The 19,139-nt window shown below is 37.3% G+C and overlaps 2 protein-coding genes across 2 annotated transcripts in view; one reads left to right on the forward strand and one right to left on the reverse strand.

The window, feature by feature from the left end:
• The window catches only part of LOC112047167 (ras-related protein Rab-23), a 31,350-nt gene extending 30,147 nt beyond the window's left edge, over positions 1-1,203 (reverse strand). The window contains exon 1 of the mRNA XM_024084181.2: positions 952-1,203. The gene's annotated coding sequence lies outside the window, so the exon portion shown is untranslated. The remainder of the gene's footprint in view (positions 1-951) is intronic.
• A 2,477-nt stretch (positions 1,204-3,680) lies between these two features.
• On the forward strand, positions 3,681-18,139 carry LOC112047184 (ubiquitin carboxyl-terminal hydrolase 14). Its single transcript, XM_052887810.1, has 12 exons — positions 3,681-3,838; positions 5,173-5,351; positions 5,999-6,106; positions 6,762-6,876; positions 7,571-7,746; positions 8,687-8,760; positions 9,878-10,034; positions 10,328-10,393; positions 11,376-11,558; positions 12,571-12,682; positions 13,015-13,662; positions 14,964-18,139. Exons 1-12 carry the CDS (start codon positions 3,823-3,825, stop codon positions 15,092-15,094), a joined length of 1,965 nt encoding a protein of 654 aa, XP_052743770.1. The 5' UTR covers positions 3,681-3,822; the 3' UTR covers positions 15,095-18,139.
• Positions 18,140-19,139: the final 1,000 nt, after the last annotated feature.

The raw sequence follows: 19,139 nt of genomic DNA on the forward strand, positions 1-19,139 counted from the left end.
TTAAAAATAAATATATGTTTTCGATTCTTAGTAGAATAGGTAGAATAGAAATCAAAATAGCCGTGACTAATTCTCGACGTAAATTGGCGTTGCTTAATTGCCATAGATTGCAAGAATTTGCATTCATAAAAATGGCGTGTAATTGAAAAAATATATTCGAGCATTGGTGGTTGAGTTAAAAACAGCGGATATTTATTAGCAATTATAGGCCCAAAGGCCAATCCATTTTCGCGATTAGGCGTGAAACTACACAGCCAATCTAAGGCCTCCATTGACCTACCAATCTATGATAAAGGCTACCTACAGTGTAATCTAATATTTGAATATTTACTTACATTTAATTTTTCAAGGCAATTTTTTTTTATTTTCCGTAAAAGAGCATTATAATTGTGATCTTGTATAGTTAATTAGGAATGTACAATTTGCAAGTTAAATCAATGTCACCCTACAAATCGACACATTCACAAGGGGAGCAACACAGTTAAATTGTAAAAATACTGTATCATAATTATTTTGAATTTAATTAATTAAAAACACACCTTACCATTATTTCAATAAAAATAAAAAAAACGCCTAGTTTTTAAATTTATTAAGTACCAATTTAAAACAAGATTTATTTATAAAATTGGTGGAAGTTTGATATTTTGAAGTACCTTATATGAATTGTATGCTGGTTTCTTAATAATCAATTATGTAGGTATAATCTAATTATGTATTCAAATATAGGTATCTAATTATTTCAAGTAATCAATTTCAAGTAAAAAGTAAAATTATAAAATTATAATTTCGGTGAAAATATTTTTATAGAATTAAGTTTTCAAGAAATTATAAGAAATCACAGAATAGACCCTGTCTAGAAAAAGCTCGAAGCATCAACAATTGCGGGACACATTCCACAATCATAACTCATAACCAAAGCACGTTTTTATGAAAGCTCTTAGCTCAACTTACATTAAGCTCCCGTCGTAATAGTCCATATAAAACCATTCCACTATTTCTAAAGCTTCTTAAAACTCACTAAAACACTGCAATATTCACTAGATACAGCACTCATTAAAGTTTGTTTAACAAAAATTATTATATTATAGTTTTGTTTCAAAAAAAGAACTCGCGGAATCGTTTTAGGAAAAAAGGAAAAGTGTTTTTAACACGGCTCACGTCTAATAGCAACAACAGTTAAGCAAAGACTGGCAACGGCAAGTGGCAATGGCAATTGGCATTGCTCGGCGCCCGGCCGCGTCTGCGCAGGCTTCGAAGGAAAGTTCATCGAACGCCTGCGTGCCTCGTTCGAGCACAGTGGATCGTTCATGATTATTATATTGACATTTTCACCATTGTAATTTATAAGATCGTCATTATGTTACTAATGATGATATTGATGCGCTTCGAGTAGTGTCGGTACATATTTTTTATACAGATAGGCTGACTACCACTGGCGTGCACAACGATTTTAACTAGGGTTTGCACTATATGTCAAAATCGTACAAAATGGAGAATTCCTTCCTCAATCTAGGCTCTTAATCTAAATCTTGGCTTCCTTAAGGTAGGCAGTGAATTTTTGCATCTATGAAGTGCACGTCACTGCTGACAAATAAGAATATCAAATCAAACTAAATAAAGCAGAAAAAGCTGAAACCGGTAAGTGGCTCAAATATGCCTCTCTGACAGAGAGTTACATATTTGTACCTTTTGCCGTGGAGACCCTTGGGCCATGGAGTCGCAGTGCCAAAAAATTTTTCCGTACTATTTCACCGCGGCTTGTTGCCTCGACTGGTGACAGAAGGGCTGGCTCATTTTTTGCGCAAAGGATCAGCCTGGCTGTCCAGCGCGGAAATGCAGCCAGTATTCTTGCCACCATTCCACGTGGGCATGATTTGTATAGTTATTAGGATAAGTTAGCTTAAGCTCCTTATTGTATTCTTTCTCAAAATAGACGTTGTTTAACTAAATTCGTTTTTAAGAAGTACTTAGTCATAGAAAAGCATGGTGTTCCAAAGGTGTTTATGTCTACTGAAAAGTGCTTGCATGCACATATCTCATCAGTTTGTAGTGACTCTACCATCGGTTCGCAAGACAGATTCGTACTGAGAAACAATGGCGGATTTACCAATATTCTAGTTAGGCTGCAGCCTAGGGTGGCAGATTTCAGAGGAAGGCAAATTTGGCCCAAATAGTCTTTATTACAGAAATTCTTTATTTCTGAAAAACTACTCATAAAAACTTAACGAAAATTTTAATATTTTAATCCTACTGTATGTACTAAAAATATTAAAATAAACTGACAGAAAAATATGTAATAAATATTATGATTGCCAACTACGTTATCGAATTTCAGAGGAAAGTTAAGTAGCAAAAATTTAATCAAATTAATTATATGCCGTCTAATGGCGGTATATTTGTAAATCCGCAACTGCTGCTAAAAACCGGAAAAAGCAGTTGCTTTTTTTTTTTTTAATATTCATTACATCAATATTTCATTCAGATCGCATCGGTATAACCTTTCTAATAATGTTCAGTCCACCAACTCATTACTCACCAATCAAATTTTATTCAAATACCAAACATCCATTAAAAATTGTCGTTAAGTTTTCTGCAAAATTCCAATTTTCAATGAAACTAATCCTTCTATAAGTAAATCTTTGTCATTAATAAAAGTTGTTTTTTAAATATGACCAATATTTTCTCCTTTTCATAATCGCGAAAAGCCATAGGAGTGAAAACGACAGTCGATAAAATAATATTAATCTGGCTCCTTACTGTACTATAGATTTTGAGTTTTCCAGATAAAAATAATAAAAAAGGAGTGAAAAGTACCGCGCTTATATTTCATACAGGTACTAACCCTAATCTAATCCAACTTAACTGTACTGTATTTTATTTTATTATCTCACTAGCGGACGATTGTGATTTCGTCTGCCCTTAGACCTCTTTAAACCAGCCCTTACAGTATTCAGTATCGCAGTAAAAATGGAGTAACTTCTCCCGTTTTCCCAACATTTCCCTTCACTGCTCTGCTCCTATTGATCGTAGCGTGATGAAATGTGTATTACAACCAGCCCAGGAGTATGAAGAATAGTACCAGGTTTCGTTAAAATCCGTTTTCAGTAGTTTTAGTTTCTATAACGAACATACAGACAGACAGACAAAAATATTAACATAAACCCATTCAACCCATATTTGGCTCACTGATGAGCTTGAGTCTCTGGTATGCAGGTTTCCTCACGATGTTTTTCGCATCCGGTCTCCTACAAAAATATTGTTGGCGATAATACCAAGGGAAGGGAACCACAAGATACGTTCCGCCAACTATTTGAAAGAATTAGCTTGTAATAGTCAGATCTTCTACTTCTCCTTATTATGTATTGGCCAGCTCATGCTATGCTATCTAAATATACCTAAGTGCGTTAGGCAACTTGGTTTGGAAAATAATTTAGGAATGAAATACTGAGTGACACGATTTAGCAGGCTTTACAGGGTTGGGTTTACCATTTAACTTGCCACGACGGTTTATGGCAAACTTTCAGCTTTTATGAAATCACGAAGGTCTGGCCACTACCGGCGTTCGAAAGTTTGTGGTGTAATTCTTCTGTGGATGTATACCATAAAGCTAGAATCATAATTTATTTTTCCTCTGTCGTCTGTGCTTTGAATTTGAAGTCTATCACTATCAATGTCAATTGTCAACTGTCAATGTCATTATAAGAAATCCACGATTCACGAAGTTCGTTCAACTTCAAGTAAATCAATCGTGACTTTCAATTCTGTAATTCCAAAAATCGAATAATATTATTTATTTAAACGTTGAGTTTAGATACTTTAAACATGCCAAAGGTTTCAGGTAATTACATCAATATATATTCAAAAATAATTTGCTTAATCATTAGACTATTTGAGGTTAGAGCTATGTTTCGATAGAATATTTTTTCAAATTTATTTTGTGTACATTCATTCATCAATGTTATAGAATAGTTTACTTTCGCCTATAATTTTCTTTAAATTGCCAGAAAATGCTACTTTTTTTTAATAAAAACTCCAGTCTGACGATAAACTCGAAAATACCGGCTTTATTATAATGACGGTGTATTCGTATAGTTTTCTTTATTAGTTTAGTTTTAAGTGTACATTTAGATGAAAAACAAATGAATGGTGTTTCGTAGTTTATAATAATTATACCACAAACTTGTTGACTCACTGTGGGTCAAGGTAACATTAGGCCGCAAATCCATCTATCGCGAAGTAACTATGGCCGCGATGTGAATTGCGATTGAACTTTTTTTTTGTGGTCAGTTACATCTATCAGTGTTCAGTTTCTTGACTATAAACTGTTTTTTTCCCAGTTACGCCATTAGGCGACTCTTTGTGTTGTGGTCCTTTTTAAGGTATTACTGTCCACCACACAATTCACAGTGAATCGCTTTAGCCTTTTGGTCTTACCAGGCGTGATTAGCAATTTGGCAAGACCATTTGTTATTTCTTCCTTGACTGTCGGCATTTTAAGGTATTCATGCATGTCTGCTGTTTTGGGGGCATTTAGTTTTGTGCGGAATACTATACTACAGCAGCCCTACTCAATGTGTACTGTTTTAATTAATTTAAGAACAAATTATTTATAATTATTATTAAGATCTCTAACGATCTCTAACGATTATACCTTCATACTCAATGTGTACTGTTTTAATTAATTTAAGAACAAGTTAGTTATAATTATTATTAAGTACGAAATCACTAGTGATTTATGCCCTCATTTCTAGTTAGTTTGTTGGTAAACAATGCCATTGAGTATGGCTTTAGGTTCTGGTATCTCTGGAGTATTTCAATATTGGAGTGCTGTGCCCCAAAGCCATACATCCAGATTTTTTATAAAGTTAAAATTGAGAAAATGTTAATCAAACACCAATTGTAGGAAAAACAAAAAGAACAGAACAGGGGGTCAAGCTTTTTCCTTATTCCTCTTGTTTCTTCCATGTCTGTGCTTGTGCTAGGACTTAATGCAACAATTGTCCAGTAGGTAGGGTTCATTTTTAGGGCCTGTCCTCTTTAAGTCTAGTCTCTTAAATGAAGAATTATAGAATTCCAAAAAAAACTGAATACCTGCTTTTCCATAACATAAATATGTAATGTAATGTATACTTACAACTTAACTATATATACATCTCTTCCTTACTCCCACAGTTAAAGTTAAATGGGGGAAGGAGATGTATCCCGATGTGGAGGTGAACACAGAAGATGAGCCGGTTGTGTTCAAGGCTCAGATATTTGCCCTGACCGGTGTACAGCCTGAGAGACAGAAAGTTGTCTGCAAGGGGGTCACACTTCGAGATGACAGCTGGGCTAATTTCAAATTGTCAAATGTAAGTTAATATCGAAAACATTGTGAGGAAACCTATATACCTGAGAATTTTCTTAATTCTTTATGTCTGCCAATCTGCATTGGACCAGTGTGGTGGACTAAGGCATAACCTTTTTCATTCTGAGAGGAAACTTGTGCTCAACAGTGAGCTGTTGATGATGAATTTAATATCAAAGTGTTTGTAATTTACTTCATTTAAGATTATACAATTTTTTATTTAATTTACTAAATTATCCTCAGTAGTCAATATACAATTTTTTTAACTGTTTCATTTTCATTTATTGCATTCTTAGAAACTAACAAACAAGTTCTAGTTAATGGAATAGAAGCTATTTAAAATGCAAAGCTGGTTTTATCCCCAAAGTGATCTTTTCTAGACAATGTATTTATTTTTACCTTACTTTCATTTTATAATAATCATATTATGTAGATGGTTGAAATTTCATGTATTGGTAAGCTTAAACTTCTTCTTTAGAGCAGACTGCTCTGAAGTTGGAACACATTGAACTGCACATCTATAGTAACCTTGCTGGATGCTGGTCTATGTTTTTGTATATTGTAAAGCCATACTTCTTGTGTTTAGAGCAGACTCAAGACTTGGCAATTACCTAATATAAATGTAAAATAATAAAAATATGACTGTTTCAGAATGCACTAGTACTAGTGATGGGCAGCAAAGAGGAAGATGTGCCAGCTGCGCCAGTGGAACAGACTCGCTTTGTTGAGGATATGAATGAGTCTGAGCTGGCTTCTGCTGTAAGTTACATTTTTTTGAATTTTGATCAAACATATCGAAGAAGCATCTTTGAAATATAAAAACTGCATCCAAACAGTTCATACAATAGTAGTTGATTCATATCAAATTTAATATAAACAACTATTAATTTCGTACAGTACATGGAATAAGAGTCTAAAATATATCAATAAAAGAAATATATTAATTAATAAAAGATAAGGATTACATGGAAGATTTAAAAATTATATATTTTATAAATATTTCCAAACATGCTACTTGATGTCACTAAAGGAATAAACATGAAAATACTTGATAATTTGAAATCTTAACGAACACTGTTTAGTTTTTATGTGGTGTTATGAAACAATAAAATATAGACAATCATGGCTGACAGTGTTTTGGCTCGTGCTGTCTAAAATATATATTTAAAAATTGCAGTTTTCATGTATTTTTATGTCTCAAAAAATATGATATTTTTTTTCATTTTAATAACAAACAATTCAAGACCATTTAAAAAAATGTCAACTAGCCTATTAAGTGGTATGGTGCCCCTTACAGGAACGAAACTCAAACTTGTAACCCTCTTTAAGTGTTGGAGGTTAAAAACCTAAATTATATGATGATAGATAATTAAATATATGAATAATTTTGTTTAATATATGTAACATTTTGCAGCTGGATCTCCCAGAAGGCCTTATAAACCTGGGGAACACTTGCTACATGAATGCCACAGTGCAGTGCCTCAAGACTGTCCCCGAGTTGAGGACCGCCCTTCTCAGCTATGATAAATGTGAGTGAACAAACTGACTCATAGTCAAGTCACTTGACATTTTGACTCGTGTCCAAAAATGTAAGATGATTTGCAAGGTGAACAGAGAGTAGGTATTTGTAGCTATACAAATATTATAAAGATATAAAGTTTGTGGTATTGTAGGGGTAATCTCTAGATCTACTAAACCAATTATGAAAATTCTTTTACCACTAGTATGCCACGTTATTTGTGAGGGTCATTTATTTTATCTCCGTATTTTCACGAGAAAGGGGAACTACGCGGGTGAATCCGCGGGTTTCTGCTATGTGTTTTAAAGCACTGATCAAACAATTCTTAAATGCGTATAATCAATATAATCAGGTGCAGAAAAGGCCCAGGAAAGTAGAAAGAAAACCAATTCTCAATACAAATATGCTGGTAACTAGTTTTAGCAAATGTATAAGTTCTATATATAACATTAAAAATGCGGAAGTATGTCTTTCTGTTACCTTTTCACGGCTAAACGGCTGAACCGATCAGGATGAATTTTGTATAATGGTAAAATCCATGGTTCTCGCGGGATTTGAGAAAAACTGAATTCCACGCGGACAAAGTCGCGGGCGTCCGCTAGTATTTAGATAAAGTTTGATTTCAGAGGAAGGCTTATACTTATAGTTTGACATTGCAAATCAAAGTCGCAGGCGTCCACTAGTGTAAAATGAGTTTTAATCAGCGTCAGGAGGTGGGACGGCGGGCGCGCTGACGTCGGCGATGAGTGAAACTGTGCGCGCGCTGGAGAGCGGCGGCGCGGGCGCCTGCGCCGCGGCAGTCGCGCGCCTGCTGCACGCGCTGCACGCAGCTGCGCCGCGCCTGGCCGAGCGCGGCGCGGGCGGCCAGCTAGCGCAACAGGTGAGCTATTCGAAGATACACTATAGATCAGTGGCGTAGCTTGGCCCAGTGGCGTAAATAGGGCGGTGCCACCCACACAGTGTCGCGGGCGTCCACTAGTAAATATAAATATATAAAAGGACAACTGACTGACTTTACAGTACTAAAATTTTCGAATAGGCCGCACAGACGGGTTCTTTTTTAACATGACGTGTTAGCCGATTCTCATGTTCTGAGAGCTTTTTAATTTAGTAAGGTTACAATATAATATGATATGGCAAAATATAAAAAGCACACAACGCCAATGGTGTTGTATCGTTTTATCATACCTTCTTCAATTGGTCGATTGATTAAAAATAATCCAAATGTTTAGAACCTGTGATTTAAACTAACTTATAGGGCTGTCAGATATTTAATATTAATAAAACGGATTATAACTTTTGTTTTAAGCATAATTTGCTATGTTTTACATCGTTGACGGTTAAGTTATATTATAGACTATAGAGTTGATGTAAAACTTTATTGTTTAAATGTGAAATGGTGTTAAAATAAGATATTCTTTATAATTGAATATGTGTCAACCCTATTCATCATGATTTATGGTTTGTTTACATCAGGTACTCATTGGTTTCGGCTACAGTATAGATGGTCCAACAACATTAAGAAGGTAGTGGAGAGTGGAGGAAGTGGCTGGATTAGGAAGGTGCCTCCACCTTCCTAACCTCGGAAAGGCCAGACCAGCAGTGGACAGATACAGGCTGATGATTGAGACTCTTAGTATTGTGGGGAACTTTACTTTTTTTTTATTCTTTACAAGTCAGCCCTTGACTGCTATCTTACCTGATGGTAAGTGATGATGCAATCTAAGATGGAAGCGGGCTAATTTGTTAAGAGTACTGCATTTAGAATATTGTACAGAGTTTGTAGTCGTGTTTGTGTTATATACAGTTTGTTACCACAGGACGCTTCAGAGTGTTGGTCGGAAATTGTGCGCGCTTTGAGGAGTAGGCTGCCTATATCACAAGAACCAGATAGGTGAGTTGATCTTATCTATACTTATAATAAATCTGTAGACAGGTCAATTCTGTACATGAAATATATTTCCAAAATAACTATTTAGCGGGTAATTAGTGATCGATACTGATGTCAAAAATGCAATCAGTAAAATCTTTGTCTGTCTGTATGTTTGTTATAGAAACAAAAAGTCTTGGTACAATTATTCTTCATACTCCTGGGCAGGTTATAGTATATTTTCATTATGCTACGATCAATAGGAGCAGAGCAGTGAAAGGAAATGTTGGGAAAACGGGAGAAGTTACTCCATTTTTACAGCAATACTACTGTAAGGGCTGAATTAAAGAAGTCTAAGGGCGGACGAAGTCCCGGGCGTCCGCTAGTAGATAAATAATATTTAAATGCTAATGATAATTATGCTACTTCCGGGTCTGAAAGAGTTTTTAGTACACATTATCAAAAGAGCTTGTATATAACTTAAGATTCAGGTGTTTGTAGTACACTCATCTAAAGGTTTATCGTCAGAATAACACCAGAAAAGTTGAGTTTTCACCTGACTACGTCAGAAAGAATGTTTTGTATGATTTTTTTTTTCGTGTCAAGTAAGTGCCGATGGCTCCATGTGGGACCAGTACGGCGTCACCGGGGGGTATGGGCGAGCGCAGAAGCATCGCTGAAATAAAGATAGAGGACGGAACGACTCTTTAAGGGCGTCTCCTATTTGACTCGGACCTCGGCTCGTCCATTCGGGAGGGTGTAACCGTGAATCAGTCCGGACGCCCCCAAGATCGTGAGTTAGAAAACCCACGTCCGGGTGACGTTAGATATCGGGGACCTCGTCTTCGCCGGCGAAGACGCTGTGTAGCTTGTGATTGTGTTGCCCGGGAAGCATTGTCGGTCGTCATGTCATCGTCTGGATCGTAAAGAACGTTCTTGGGTCGCCTCTGCTTGAAGTTAGCGTTAAGGTTGGGAGTGTAGTTGCAAGCCTCAACCACTAGTTGGTTGGGATTTATGGCAGCTCTGTCGAAATAGTTTCGAGAGAGCTGTTTCATGTAACTACCTATTAAAGGTAAATCTAAGTTTCTATGGAGGTCGTTATTGCGTACTTTTGTATGAACCTTCTATGCACATGTTCCAGCAAATCCCTGGTGGAGCAGTTCTTCGGTGGCACCCTGGACGTAGAGCTGGTGTGCAGTGAGGCAGACGAACCTCCCACACGGTCTTCCGAGACCTTCCTGCAGCTCTCCTGCTTCATCTCACAGGATGTCAAATACTTGCAGACCGGTCTACGATCGGTAAGATTATTTAATATTATATTTAACTAGGGGACGCCCTTTCCTTCTTCGCGAACATCTGCTAACTATAAACTACCTCTCGGTTTTCGAGATTGTGTGCCTTTCGTTTTTATACATATACTAGCAGACCCCGTCAAGCTTTGCTTTGATTAGTCCCTACTCTACCCTACTTCCACCCTATACCTTTTTTACCCTACCCCTTATCCAACCCTAACTCTACCCAACCCGGAGACAAATAAACGTTACACGTTTAGGGTGTTAAAAATAATAAATATTATTTTATTTTGTTACAGAAAATGTCAGAACAAATCACAAAGATGTCAGAAACACTTGGTAGAGATGCGGTCTACACAAAAACTGTAAGTTAAGAAAGAGTAGAAAACGTCTTTATTGAATTTTGATAAAATAGAAATTTTATAAAATTTTGATAAATATTTCTCCGTTTTGTCAAAAGGAATAGGAATAAGAAGATCAGAAAAACTTAAAATAGTAAATTATTTATTTTTTTGCTTTTATATTAAATATTAGCTAATTCAGTTTTCTATATTTACACACAAAAATCCTAAAATCGCGGGTAAAAAATGGGGGTAGAGTGATATACGTGATATTTAATTTCTTAAAATTCACACAACTGAAAAGTTGAGGTGCATGCCCCGGACCGGATTCGAACCCACACCCTCCGGAATTGGAGGCAGAGGTCATGCCCACTGGGCTATCACGACGATTTTCATATGAATTTGCGAAAGCCTTTAGACCTCCTTAACCCGGCCCTATCACAAAATCCATTCATAACAAACGTACATTAACTCTGTTAAACTGTTTACTACCTCCCTGCCAAATTTCAAGTTTGTAGCATAAAAAATCAAGGACATTCATACAAACTTGTGAGAGCCTCTAGACTTGTTTAATCCGGCCCTATCGCAAAATCTATTATTAGGGGATACCTACTAACTATAATGGACTACCTCCCTGCCAAATTTCATCTTTTAACGTCAGGCGGTTTTCGAAATTTCGTGAGAATGACCTTTCGCATTTGTATATTAGGAAGACGACCGAACATTATTTTCTCCGTTTTGGACATATTTTATGCGAACTTTGAATGTTAAATCATAACTATTTGGTATTTTTAAATAAAACAGAAACTATATACATAAAAGCTCTAATGCAACGAAGTTTCAAATGATTTTGCGTACCTAGTAACATTATCCATTACGTATTATAAGTCGTTATAAGTCACTAGGTCAAGAAAGAAATATTATTATTATCAATTTAAAAATATTAAAGAGTCAAAAAATCTAGACGCTAAGTGATAAAATATTACTAGTAGTGTACTTATTTCAGAGTAAAATCAGCCGGTTGCCAGCGTACCTGACGGTGCAGTTCGTGCGGTTCTTCTTCAAGGAGAAGGAGTCCATCAACGCCAAGATCCTGAAGGACGTGAAGTTCCCGCTGGAGCTGGACGTGTACGAGCTGTGCTCGCCCGAGCTGCAGGAGCGGTTGGCGCCCATGAGGAATAAGTTCAAGGTAATCTATCGTCATCAACCCATATTCGGCTCACTGCTGAGCTCGAGTCTCCTCTCAGAATGAGAGGGGTTAGGCCAATAGTCCATCATGCTGTCCCAATGCGGATTGGCAGACTTCACACACATAGTAAATTAAGAAAATTTTCAGGTATGCAGGTTTCCTCACATTGTTTTTCTTTCACTGTTTGAGACGCGTCACTTTTAATTTCTTAAAATGCTCACAACTGAAAAGTTGGTAGTGCATGCCCCAGACCGGGATTCGAACCCACTCCCTCCGGAATCAGAGGCAGAGCCACTGGGCTATCACGGCTCATACAAATGGAACTAGTTAACTTGCTGTGTTGCAACACCACATTTACCGTCATTATCAGAAAGATCTGTCTTTATAGATGGTGATGAATTGATAGTTTCATCAATTAAAATCATAGTGGAAATTCGGATAAATACCAGACAAATTATAATAAATATCATTTACTTAGATTTTCTTTTAAATTTAAATCATAAAATCAGCATTATGTTATTGGTACAAACCCATAACATGATGCTCGGGACTAGGTAGTATTTTCCAAATAAATATATTCATAAATTTATTTCAATTAGATAGTAATATTAATTTCAACCCATCACCTTATTTAAAATAACAACATAATATTATCTATGTATAGAACAAATTATCAATGTGCTATAAAGTATCAAGGTAGTTGCAATCCCAAGTGGATGACAGAACACAGGGTTGCCCTATGAATTATCTATTCTTTTGTGTCGCACTATACTTGCATAGCATCCAATTTCGCCAACAAAATTGACGAAATTGTGACGTCATAGTTTTGCCATATTAATATGGGGCTTATTGTGCGACTCACGGCATCACCGCAAACATGTCCCTGTAGCTTTGAAAGTAATAATCGTATCTATACACTGTTACATCTACCAAATTGCTCAACTGTTAGCATACTCTTAATATAAATAAAACAATTAAATAAAATGTAATGAATGACAATATTTTATTGTAGGAGTTGGAAGATGCAGCCGTTGAATCAGCTTTAGGTTCCAAAAATAAGAATCACGGAGACAGTAAAAAAGAGGCTAAGAAAAAGACTGTTGTACCATATTGGTTTAATGACGGTAAGTACCTTGTTAAATTCCCTTTTTTACAACTCTGTTTATTTATTTTACAGTACTATTTGATGGAACAAGCAGATGACCCACTTGACGTTAAACCATCACCTCTATCAGAGCAATTCTTCACAGGACATGCTAGTATTTCTTTTATTCTTTTCAAGTCAGCCCTTGACTACAGTTTTACTTAGATGGCGTTGTTAGAGAACATTGAAAGAATCCCTCCTTGCATCACACTTCAAGATCCTTTTGTGATGCATTTTATGCCTGAGACTCAAAGATGGAAGTTTTATTTCAGTCGTGTGGTCTAAAGCACATTGTTCATATTGTACGTATAGATGTGGGCAGCAACAACAGCGGCTACTACCGGCTGCAGGCCGTGCTGACGCACCGCGGCCGCTCGTCCTCCTCCGGCCACTACGTCGCGTGGGTGGCGCGCGGCAGCGGCTGGCTGCGCTGCGACGACGACACCGTCACGGCCGTCACCGAGGAGGAAGTGCTCAAGCTCAGCGGCGGAGGTGAGCACACTGACTGCCGGCTGACGCACCGCGGCCGCTCGTCCTCCTCCGGCCACTACGTCGCGTGGGTGGCGCGCGGCAGCGGCTGGCTGCGCTGCGACGACGACACCGTCACGGCCGTCACCGAGGAGGAAGTGCTCAAGCTCAGCGGCGGAGGTGAGCACACTGACTGCCGGCTGACGCACCGCGGCCGCTCGTCCTCCTCCGGCCACTACGTCGCGTGGGTGGCGCGCGGCAGCGGCTGGCTGCGCTGCGACGACGACACCGTCACGGCCGTCACCGAGGAGGAAGTGCTCAAGCTCAGCGGCGGAGGTGAGCACACTGACTGCCGGCTGACGCACCGCGGCCGCTCGTCCTCCTCCGGCCACTACGTTGCGTGGGTGGCGCGCGGCAGCGGCTGGCTGCGCTGCGACGACGACACCGTCACGGCCGTCACCGAGGAGGAAGTGCTCAAGCTCAGCGGCGGAGGTGAGCACACTGACTGCCGGCTGACGCACCGCGGCCGCTCGTCCTCCTCCGGCCACTACGTCGCGTGGGTCGTAAAGAATTCTAAGATTGACCTACAACCAAAGCGAGGGATTTAAAATAACAATTAACAGTAAAACAGCTTTAGATTTGCTTTATAAGTTATGTGCGACAGAAAATTTTTCATCTCTTTACAATTACCTAGAAGTTTTCTAATTGCTTTAAGCAAGAAACCTCAGTTCGACAATACAGAGAATTTGTGGCAACTCGGTAACTCGAACGAGTATCCAAAGCTGCTCTGATAGGATCTTACCAAATTTGGCTAGGCAGGGAGAACAACGCGAACAGAGAACGGGGAGTGTTGATCGATCGTCAAAGAATTCCTTAACCCTACATCCTGTAGTCACAAGTTCGGGACTCTGCTCGGAGTTTTTCTCTCTACCACGCGATGGACCCGGCACCCGCACGGTGAATCTATGGAAGCTAAGATATATATAAAATAATATTCATCATCATTATCATCATCATCATCATCATATCAGCCGATGGACGTCCACTGCAGGACATAGGCCTTTTGTAGGGACTTCCAAACATCACGATACTGGGCCACCTGCATCCAGCGAATCCCTGCGACTCGCTTGATGTCGTCAGTCCACCTGGTGGGGGGTCGGCCAACACTGCGCTTACTAGTGCGGGGTCGCTATTCTTTTTAAAGTTAACTTTGTATGGACCGAACAAAATAATATTAATATTAGGGATGCGCCGAGTAACACTTTTGCCGAGTAACGAGTACCGAGTTTTACTCGGTTCAATTTTTTTTCAAATGAGTACTCGGCCGAGTAACTCGGCTCAATCAAATTCCCATTTCGCGCGCGTAAACAAGTATTAATTCAATTCAATTCAAAATAGTTTTTTTCAAGTAGGCTTACTTTTGAAACGTCAAATTTGACTATTTGTAATGACTCCACCACCACTGACTGCCACTGACCACCAGCTCAGAAGACGCAGTCTCCTGTTGAGAAGAGCGACGAGAAACTCAACAGTTGCTCTTTTAAATGTTTCATTTTAATTTTATTGAGATTTTCAAAGATTTGCTAAATTACTAATAAATACTTCTTGATTAACAGTGTTGTTTTAATTATATGTACCTAAATAATGCTTTTCTTAAACAAGGTATACTCGGCATTCACCGACCGAGTTATTCGGCCGAGTACGAGTATCAAAAAATCCGCCGAGTACGCCGAGTACCGAGTATCAACCGAGTACTCGGCCCATCTCTAATTAATATGATTTTTTTTTTGCAGGTGACTGGCACTGCGCATACCTGCTGCTGTACGGGCCCAAGGTGCTCGAGATACCCCACGAGGAGGACGAGCCCATGGTGACGGACGTGAGCGGCGAGCCGGCCGGCGACCCGCCCACCGCGCTCGCGTAACCAGCCCGCCGCGACCCGCGTCTCGGTGCACAGCTCTAGGAATGAGGGATCAAGTCTGCCTGGTTGAGGACGCCGTAAGCGTAAACTAGCTCAATACTTCATTATACATACATATTGATGTACTTTCAATGTCAAATTCCATACAATAATTTGGTTATTTTTATTCAGTTGTATATAATTCTCTAAAAAAATTACACGTTTAAAAATTGCCGTCTAGGGACTTTAACTGTCTATATTTAGTCTGTAAAATCTGACGCTCTACTACTAACGGTAGAATATGACGCTTAGCCAAAGATTTTATACTTTTAGATATGTTACTAACGCGTCAAAACTGAGGCGAACAAAGGTGGCTAATTGACTTAATTTCATATAGTCTCATTGTAAACAACAAAAGTTATTTAAATTTAAACAAATAATATCTAGATAGCATCTACAATGTCGAGTTGTGTGTTTAGGAAGTGTAAAAACTATATAAACTAAAAATAATGTAAGTAAACACAAAATTAAGCAAGTGTCCACTCAGTGGAGTAGCTGCATTCGGATTACTTTTTGCGGTGATTACGTAACATATCTACAGTATTAAATATTGTTGGGCTTAGCACGGATAGAAATGGCCGCGCGACGAAAGGCCCGAATATTCATAAAGAAGCTTCGCTTCAAGGTTTATTTGTACTTTTATTATCTTATCAATTTACATTAATAGAATTACTTATAGACAGCTTTATTAGTTAAATATTTGTGTACCAGTCGGCACTATAACACAGCGTTTAATTACATTGATGTGTTCTTGTAGAATGTGCTATGAAATTTCCTAGTTCGAGAACGAGTGGAAAATTTTGAGAGGATGATTATACAGGGGTCGATTCTCTTTCAATGTAGAAAGAGAAACGCTTACTTCGAAAACTAACAAAACGTCTCCTGTCGATAGCAAATGTCATTCCTATATATTTTTTTTAATTTTCGAAGCGTTAGCGTTTGTAGAAAGAGAATCGCCGTGCCACATGGCTACAGCCCCAGTTCAAGTTTCTAATAATAAGATAATATAGAAAGAACTACCTTAATAATGGGTCTTTTATGGAATTTAAGAAAATAAAAAGGCCATAATAATTCACTCAAACTATACTATAAATAAATAAATTCCTCTATTTAATGTGGAAAATAAACTCTTTATGTTATTTTTAGAAGCAAAGCTTTTAGAAAGTTCATGGTGTAGAACAAATTTTACTAAATAAATTTATTGTTATTTTAACTATTTTGTAGAAAATGAAACATTATTACAAAAATAAAACTTGTCTTTGATGAGTTAATTTATGCACGTACTTTATTTTTATAATCTATTGATTCTGAAACAACGAACACATTTATTCTGTTAAAAACCTAAAATGTTATTGTAATAGGTATTACATTTGTTTTATTTATACAAAGCATGTCAAATAGTTTGTAATGATATTAAATTACATCATACTTCATAGTGAGAATGTTTGCGGTTGTGTTGATAAAACAAGGGTTACATTAGTTGCATCAGATCTTTATACCAACTTGCTCAATATAAAATAACATCTAAGATGATCACGACATAAATCTCAATACAAGGGAAGATGTCGACCAATAGCGATGGACTCGAAAATATATCTCTCTCTGTTTCGTTGCGTTAAGTCGAAAGAGAAAACGGTATTTTCAACTTCGCCGCTTTTTGGTCGACGAGGTTTTTTTTACAAGATATGTCTTGACGTTTGCTAGGCTAGTAGGATCTATGTGACTGGTTGATTGTAATCGCATGTTAGATGCATCAATGTTGCCTTCTGTTGGCCCATTCACTAATTTGGTCTTTATTAACAACCTATTAAAATGAACATCAAATCAACTGAGAAATGTCATCGACCTACTGTATGATATCCACGAAAAGTTGTCAGTTGGCACCGAATGACATTTGTTACATAGAATTTCAATTTCTACTCGTTCGTAACACTCCCGATGGCCCGACCACAAACCCGCGCAATCATTTCCTCCCGTCGCCCGCATATCATGGAAGTGTCAGCAACGAACTTGACAAGCTATTACATACATACGTCAAAGTTAGTGAATTAGTATACTGTTGTAATGGTCATTACCTAATTTATGCAGCAAAATAATTTGCGCCAGTTCTTGGACTACATTTTCACTGACTTTACCCAAATAACAAATAATATTAATTGCACAAACTAAAAGGACCAGAGTAAAGGAAAAAAGAGTTTGGAGTAAAAAGGTTCTTCGGCGGCTTTTAACCTAAACCATATTAGTTGACATTTACAAACTATCAACTAATTGAATCTGTTAGATTTTGGTAAAACGTATCACATACATTATACATTTATATCTATTTTTATTAAAAATACTATTTATTTTATCCATGATTGTTCTATTCTGTACGTTATCAAAAGGGCTAGAACTCAAAGCTAGTAAGCGGTGTAAAAGACTAGTTGAAAAAAAAACATATTAACATTCATTCATTTTAACGGCCTCCGTGGCGCAGTGGTATGCGCGGTGGATTTACAAGACGGAGGTCCTGGGTTTGATCTCCGGCTGTGCCGATAGAGGTTTTCTTAAATGGTCCAGGTCTGTCTGGGAGGCTAATTACCACCCTACCGCCAAAGACGTACAAGCCAAGCGATTTAGCGTTCGATACGATGTCGTGTAGAAACCAATAGGGGTGTGGATTTACATCCTACCATCTTAGGTTGCATCATCACTTACAATCAGGTGAGATTGTAGTTAAGGGCTAACTTTTAAAAAATAAAAAAAAATATCGATTAGACCAGGCTTTTTGTATATCCCGCTCATTCCTATAGAAGCCAGTTGAGATAGCTAGATTTTGTAAGTATCCAGACTGAATGCGAGCGGTACATCTACCGAAATATGTATATTTATTTCGAACAGAGCATTTAAAATGTTTATGTTGTTACAGCATGTGCTGAATTTCTCATGTAATATTTTGTAAGTTCTATGTACTAATTGTATTGAATTTTATAAGACTAATTATAATAAACGATTAACTCGAAGTTATAATTGTTGTTTTTTTTTTAACCGACTTCAAAAAAAAGGAGGAGGTTTCTCAATTCGACCGTATATATATATATATATATATATATATATATATAATATATATTATATATATTTTTATGTGTGTTCGCGCATAACTTCGTCATTTATAGACCAATTTGGATAATTCTTTTTTGGTTGGAAAGGAGATGTTCCGAGGGTGGTACCATGATAAGGAAGCCAGGATCTGATGATGAAATCCTGGAGAAATCGAGAGGAACTATTGAAAATTGTAAGGGCCGTATATATTTTTCACTATCGTGAGTGTTATTCGTATTAGTTTACTATGAAATATGGCTGAAAATGACGTGATACAACGTCGGAGTGTGCCGCGTTGCAAGAACTAGTTTACGACTAAGGGCCCCCTATGGGTTCGAAATTTTCGGGCATACTCTGACGTTGTATGACGTGAGTTTTAGCCGTGTTTTATAATAATTTAATGATTTTTTTGATTTATTATTTTATCAATAAAATTTATAATAGATTAAAAAACATATTAATTTGATCATTTAATATTATCCGGGCGAAATTTAACTGGGCAACCTAATTGCAATATGTCAAAGTAAATAGTTTGTATAATTTATTTCTTGTACCGGATCTCACACTAACTATTTCTAGCAATATATCAAGATTATAAATTCCATAGATACCATAATAAATTCTTGGAATTTTAAGAATTTAAATTATTAGAATTCCTCAGAGACAATGAGATATCAAATTTAAATGCCCTATGTTTTGTATATATGACATTTGTCAATTCGTAACACGTTGTGATGCTTAGATACATAGTGTCAAAGTTGTGATGTTTTTTAAGTTATATAAATAAGACCAATGTTTAATCTTTTGTAAGCATAAACCGTTATATAGGTAACAGATATAAGTGAGCAATTTATAGACACATAAATATGTATATAAATTATAGAATATGGCAATATTCGGAAGACTAGAAAAGTGTAAACAATTTCTC

Source organism: Bicyclus anynana, chromosome 20 (assembly GCF_947172395.1).
Source record: "Bicyclus anynana chromosome 20, ilBicAnyn1.1, whole genome shotgun sequence".
Taxonomy (NCBI): Eukaryota; Metazoa; Arthropoda; class Insecta; order Lepidoptera; family Nymphalidae; genus Bicyclus; species Bicyclus anynana.